This window comes from Protobothrops mucrosquamatus, unplaced genomic scaffold (assembly GCF_001527695.2).
Source record: "Protobothrops mucrosquamatus isolate PMUCROS unplaced genomic scaffold, P.Mucros_1.0 scaffold1264, whole genome shotgun sequence".
In the NCBI taxonomy this organism is placed as follows: Eukaryota; Metazoa; Chordata; class Lepidosauria; order Squamata; family Viperidae; genus Protobothrops; species Protobothrops mucrosquamatus.
The window spans coordinates 62,571-68,791 of NW_015387470.1; the positions used below are offsets into that span (position 1 = coordinate 62,571).

At 48.3% G+C, this 6,221-nt stretch overlaps 1 protein-coding gene across 1 annotated transcript in view; it reads left to right on the forward strand.

The window, feature by feature from the left end:
• Positions 1 to 2,392, forward strand: part of MOSMO (modulator of smoothened) — a 3,881-nt gene extending 1,489 nt beyond the window's left edge. Inside the window, exons 2-3 of the mRNA XM_015821154.1 lie at positions 492 to 704; positions 2,208 to 2,392. Coding sequence (XP_015676640.1) covers positions 492 to 704; positions 2,208 to 2,392 — 398 coding nt within the window. The remainder of the gene's footprint in view (positions 1 to 491; positions 705 to 2,207) is intronic.
• The last annotated feature ends 3,829 nt before the right edge of the window (positions 2,393 to 6,221 follow it).

Genomic DNA, 6,221 nt, shown 5'->3' on the forward strand with positions numbered 1-6,221 from the left:
CGTCTTTGGGCAAAAGTCTGCAGGCGGGCGGCTACTCGTGGGAAAGCGCAGCGCAGACGAAGGAAAAGGAGGAGGGAAAGATACCCGAAGAAGCGAAGAGGTAACTGCTCAATCACCTCTTCCTCCTCCTAGTCTGCTTGCGGGCCAGATCTAAACCCATCACGGGCCGGATTTGGCTCACGGGCCTTGAGCTTGACATGTCTGATGTAGCCTTTCGGTGAAATAGAATTAGCTCATCTGATTGTGTTTCCTGTCTGGTTTACCTTGAGAGGCCGACACAGAAGGAGCGGTTGCCAAAAAAGGGGTGGGGTGGGGTGGCCTTCAGCCGTTCTTAACCAAGAGCTCTGAGCTCACCCAAAGAAGCCATGGGGCAGAGCAGGTATGTTCTTGTCTTCCGGTTCCAGAAGATGGAGGAAGCCAAACGCAGGCAAGTAATTGGGCGGCCCCCTGCTCCCAGAACGTACGTTAACTCCGTCTGTGTGTCGTTTCAGGTGCTCTCACCGTTGGCCTTGTGCGACAGTGTCAAACCATTCATGGACGTGACAGGACCTGCATTCCTCCACGGCTGCCCCCGGAGTGGATCACGACTTTATTTTTTATCATCATGGGAATCATTTCACTGACTGTCACCTGTGGCTTGCTGGTGGCTTCTCACTGGCGAAGGGAAGCGACGAAATACGCACGCTGGATAGCTTTCACTGGAAGTAAGTCTCTCCCTCCGCTCAGGAGACCAAAAAGAGCAGGTTGCCTTTGGGAAAAGTCCATCCGGAAGGCTCACCTCCATCCCAGGCTGGTCTCCCTAGATTTTCCAAAGCCCACAGAGGTCTTCCCTGTGCCCATTCAGCAGGGGGGGGGGCTTCAGAACTTCAAAACCGGGTTGTCAATATCTCTGGGGAGGTCCGGTGTATCTCCAAACAGTCCCTAGGTGACGTGTCGTAAGTTGAGGACTACCTATAAACTGATAGAACTGCCTATGATCTGTGATTAGATTTACAGGTGATCAATCTCTGGATTTGTCTGTCCATCGAACCACAGAGTAACTTGTGCAAAAGATAGCGCTTAGTGCCTCGCTTGCAGTGTTCGACTGCTGCTTTCTCCAGGCCCATGTTCCCCTTCCAAGGCCGGACCCCCAACTCCCATAATCCCTAGCTAGAGCCTGGACGTCTCTGGGGTGGTAGAGTTACGTTCTGAAGGCTAACCGCAAGCTCTAAACCAGTGTTTCTCAACCTTGACAATTTTAAGGGATGTGGACTTCAACTCCCAGAATTCCACAGCCAGCAGTGCTGGCTGTGGAATTCTGGGAGTTGAAGTCCACATCCCTTAAAATTGTCAAGGTTGAGAAACACTGCTCTAAACGCCCTCTAGCGGCTCTTTGTCACTCCATTAAACCGAATTTTGCCTGCTTTTAGAGTAGGATGGGGAGATATAGGTACTCCTCGGTTTTATGGCCACAACGGGGACCAGAATGTCCGTTGCTAAACAAGTCAGTTTTGGGAGTTGAAGTCCTGACACCTTAAGAGCTGCTAAGGTTGAAAAAAAAAACCCACCGGCCTTTACTGTAAAAGAATTTTTTTAAAAAAGAAATATAGGTAGTTCTCCACTTGTGACCACTAAATGTTTGTTGCTAAGCAAGGCATTTGTCAAGGGCCCCATTTTACGACCTTTCTCGCCACAGTTGTTACGCGAATTATTGCAGCTGTTAAGTAATGGCTCCCCCTCGTTGATTTTGCTTGTCGGAAGGTCGCAAAAAGGGATCGCATGACCCAGACGGTCATAAATACGAGTCCCAAGCATCTGGATTTTGATCACGTCACCATGGGGAGGCTGCAGTGGTGGTTAAGTGTGAAAAACGGCCCTAAGTTCCTTTTTTCCAGTGCCATCGCAACTCCCAGACGGTCACTAAATGAATGAACGACTTACAACCACAGTTCAGAGCCCCAAATTTCTGTTGCTAAAGAAGACATCTGTCAAGTGGGTGTTTTTGTCCCGTTTTGTGACCTTCCTTGCAACAAGTGTTAAGCTGATCACGGCCGTTGCTAAGTCGATAACCCTTTTTTCAGTGCCGTTGTAACTTCGAACGGCCAGTAAATGAACTGTTGTAAAGTCGTGGGCTACCTGTACTTGTAGCCATCGGTACAACTTTCTCCACTAATCTGTTGTTGTTATTGTTTTTTTTTCTCTCTCTCTTTTTTTCTTCCTTCCTCCAGTGATCCTTTTTTGTATGGCAGCCTTAATATTCCCCATAGGATTTTACATCAATGAAGTGGGAGGTCAGCCCTATAAGCTTCCGAATAACACCGTGGTGGGCTCATCTTACGTACTCTTTGTTTTATCAATTTTCTTTACGATAGTGGGACTTCTGTTTGCTGGCAAAGTGTGCTTACCGGGCTGACGGCCGCCTTGAGTGCTTTTTCCGGGGTACGGTCATGAAGGAGAGTAGGACGCCCGGCGCATCCGCGGGAAGATGCTGGTGTCAGGCCGTCGCAGTCTTACCAGAACGAGGAGATTTCTCTGTTCTCACTATGCACTTTGGATTATTATTATTATTTTTTTAAAAAAACTTTTATTATAATTATTCCTTTTTACGGAGCGTCTGTCCCCATCACCGAAACCAAACACCCGCCACTCATCTCTTCAGCATCTGGATGCAGTCAGATGTGCACTGTGATCGGACCTCGCGTGGAAGAAGAGCTTTTTTTCTCGCACTCAACAGCATTATTTCCTCTTTTTTTTTTTTTTGGTTTTTTTTCCCCTCCGGTTCCCGCCGCGTCACCATCCTGTACCCCTCTCGAAATATCTGACACTATTGAAAGTCTCAAAAGTATTTATGCACTTTGGTTGACCGGGCGTTCGCCAAGGGTGGGGCTGGGCCTCACCCAACCTTCAAGAGATTTAGCATCTTCCTTCTATGATAGGCAAGAAGCATTTGCCATCGGCCCTTCCCTTCGCCTCCCCCCCTCCTCCACACTACACCCCCCTCCACACACACACACACACACACACACACACAAGAAATCAGTCTCACGTTATTAGCTGCATCCTGAAGCCTATAGATCAAAAGACATTTTTTTTGGGGGGGGGGAGAAATCTGTTACGAGGATCCATCTGCTCGCCACCCTTGCTGATGGTTACCGCCTCCCGGCGACGTTCGGGAAACATGCTAGGAAACCTCCAGGTGGGGCTGAGAAATTCTTCCATATGTATTTATATGTGTGTGTTTGTGTGTACGTGTGTGCGTGTGCGTGTGTGTGTGTATTTATATGTATGATGCAGTCCACCGAATGTCTATGTATGTGTACTTACACACAAGCACGCACATATGCATACATGCCGACCGAGACAAGTGAAACACTGTGGTGTGCAACACTAGGGCTTGCAAAGGCGGAAGGAAGGAAAGGAAAGGAAAGGAAAGGAAGGAAAAAGAAAGAAAGAAAGAAAGAAAGAAAGAAAGAAAGAAAGAAAGAAAGAAAGAAAGAAAAAGAAAAAAAAGGCCATTTCTTTAAAGGCTGCATTGCTGGGAAAGTCTTCAGTATACCTCATTTGCTGTAGCAGCTCCTGCTTTTGACAGGTTTTTGTGATAGATATCAACAACTCCATGCCTTCCTAGGTGCAATTTTAAATTAAGCTAAGAGGGTTGGTCCTCTTCCTTCTGCTTCTCCTCCTGTTTCTCCTCCTCTTCTCTTCCTCCTGCTGCTCCTCTTCTTTTTCCTCCTTCTGCTTCTCCTCTTCCTTCTGCTTCTCTTCCTTCTGTTTCTCCTCTTCCTTCTCTTCTTCCTGCTTCTCTTCCTTCTGCTTCTCTTCCTCCTCCTCTTCCTCTTCCTTCTGCTTCTCCTGTTTCTCCTCCTCTTCCTCCTGCTGCTCCTCTTCTTTCTCCTCCTCCTCCTCTTCTCTTCCTCCTTCTGCTTCTCTTTCTTCTGCTTCTCTTCCTTCTGTTTCTCCCCTTCTTCCTTCTCTTCTTCCTGCTTCTCTTCCTCTTCCTCTTCCTCCTGCTTCTTCTGCTCCTCCTCCTCCTCCTTAGGGTACTTTATTTGAATCTGGATGATCAAAGATGAAATCATGTCTTATTTTTGAAAGCTCTTGACCCCAGCAAATGGGAAATCTGACCCGACAATTTGATGCATAATTTAAAACAGTGTAAATAGCCTCTCCTCTTTTGGAGAGCTTGGTCTTTACATCATGGAGGGTTTTGGCCCAGCAAGCCTCTCTGATTGAGTAGACCCCAAACCTCGCCTAAAAGCTACAGTAAAGCAAGCCCAAGGCTTCCCCCCCCCTTTGAAAGTTTGAACTCTTCTGTTGCTTTTTCTCAAAAGAACGAAGTGATGATTGGATGATGAAGGTTTTTTTTTTTTAACGGCCTACCTATTTTCAGGGGTCTTTGTTCTCTTTCTTGGCAGATTCTCTTGGAGAATAGGATCACTAATGCCCAGATACTAGCCTGCCTCCTTGGTTTATGTCTGATACTCTGCCGTTCGGCTCGCTACAACCAAAACTGGGCACGCAGCAGCCTCAGGCAGGCAACACACGTCTCCCAAAGCATGCTAAGGAACATTGCGAACCTGTCGTGCCGGACGCAGCTGCCCCGCCTTAGAAATCCTGCATCTGATCATCTTAGCCCAAGAGTTGAGGCCTTCCTACTCCTTGCCTGCAGGCAAATGCTCCTGGAGGAAGGAATGGCTGAGGACATTTCCCTGTCACGCAGTAGGGAGGGTTCCCTGTTCCAAACGAACCGACAGAGCCACGCAGACCGAAGGATTCTCAGTTCAACGATGTCGAATTTTTAGAAAACCCATTGTAGATTGCTTGAAGGAAAGAGCTGCCACGCTTGGCTTGACCCATCGTGCCGGATGGGTTCCTACCATCTTCTCAATTCCTTTTCGGGGATCCTCCTTAGTAATCCCCATTTGTTCAGGGCAGTATTTTGACTCCCTAAAAATGCAGGGCTAGGCCCACACTCCCATCAGCTGTTCTCCAAAAGGGCCAATGTGGAATCCTTGACTCCCATCGGTTGTTTGCGTCCGTTTTAGTTTTATAATAATAATAAAGTTGGAAGGGACCTTGGAGGTCTTCTAGTCCAACCCCCTGCTCAGGCAAGAAACCCTATATCATTTCAGACAAATGGCTGTCCAGTCTCTTCTTAAAAACTTCCAGTGTTGGACATTCACTGCTTCTGGAGGCAGGTTGTTCCACTGGTTAATTGTTCTCACTGTCAGGAAGTTTCTCCTTAGTTCCAGGTTGCTTCTCTCCTTGATTAGTTCCCACCCGTTGCTTCTTGTCCTGCCTTCAGACGCTTTGGAGAAGAGCTTGACTCCCTCTTCTTTGGGGCAGCCCCTGAGATATTGGAAGACTGCTATCATGTCCCCCCTCGTCCTTCTTTTCGTTAAACTAGACATCCCCAATTCCAGCAACCGTTCCTTGTATGTTTTAGCCTCCAGTCCCCTGATCCTTTCATTTGGAACGATATTGTTCAGTTCGACATTGAAAAAGGTGTAAAGGGACGTGGTGGAGCGAGGGTGTCAAACTGCCAGCCCGCGGGCCGGATGCGTCATGCCGAAACTGCGGCCACCCCAGCTCCAGCAATGGGGGGGAGGAAGTTGCAATAGGTGAAGTGGCGTGAGCATCTGGTGCCAAAGGAGGCGTGCGCTGGGCGCTACTCTGAGGATCCTATCTCGGGGAGAGCAAGAGGGGCTGCTAAAGGGAGGCCCCTCCAAGGCCTGGTGTGCAATTTGCTTGCCCTTCACTGAGTTTGTGGATGACTGATTCCCTTTTCTAAACTGCAATTGAGTTGAGTTTTTCCTTTTGCAGTTGGAGCGTATTGTCCGTCCATTCAGTTGGGAGAAGAATTCCTCCCCCCCCTCCCCAAATGGGCAAGTTTTAATGTGTTTGTGTGTGTGTGTGTTTTAACACGGCTTTGTGAAATTAGGTCCTTGTTTGGTGTTAGGTCAAGCCTCTTGACCTTTGCCAGGAGCTAGCAGTGGGTCCCGAAGACATTTCCCTCTGCCGGACAGAACACAAAAATTTCTGTACGTGCTGTACGCGCCCGGCGGTTTTGAACAAAAATTACTGTTGGTTTTAAATGATGGTGGCAAACAGGGCAGGTTATCTTTGGCAGGTCAAGAGCCAGGGCTAAGATTTAGGGAGAGGATAAGGGCCCCCCCAGCGGTGGAGAAACAGCACAAAACAGATTTTGCACACAGGCGGAGAAGGCTCGGATTTTCGGTCTC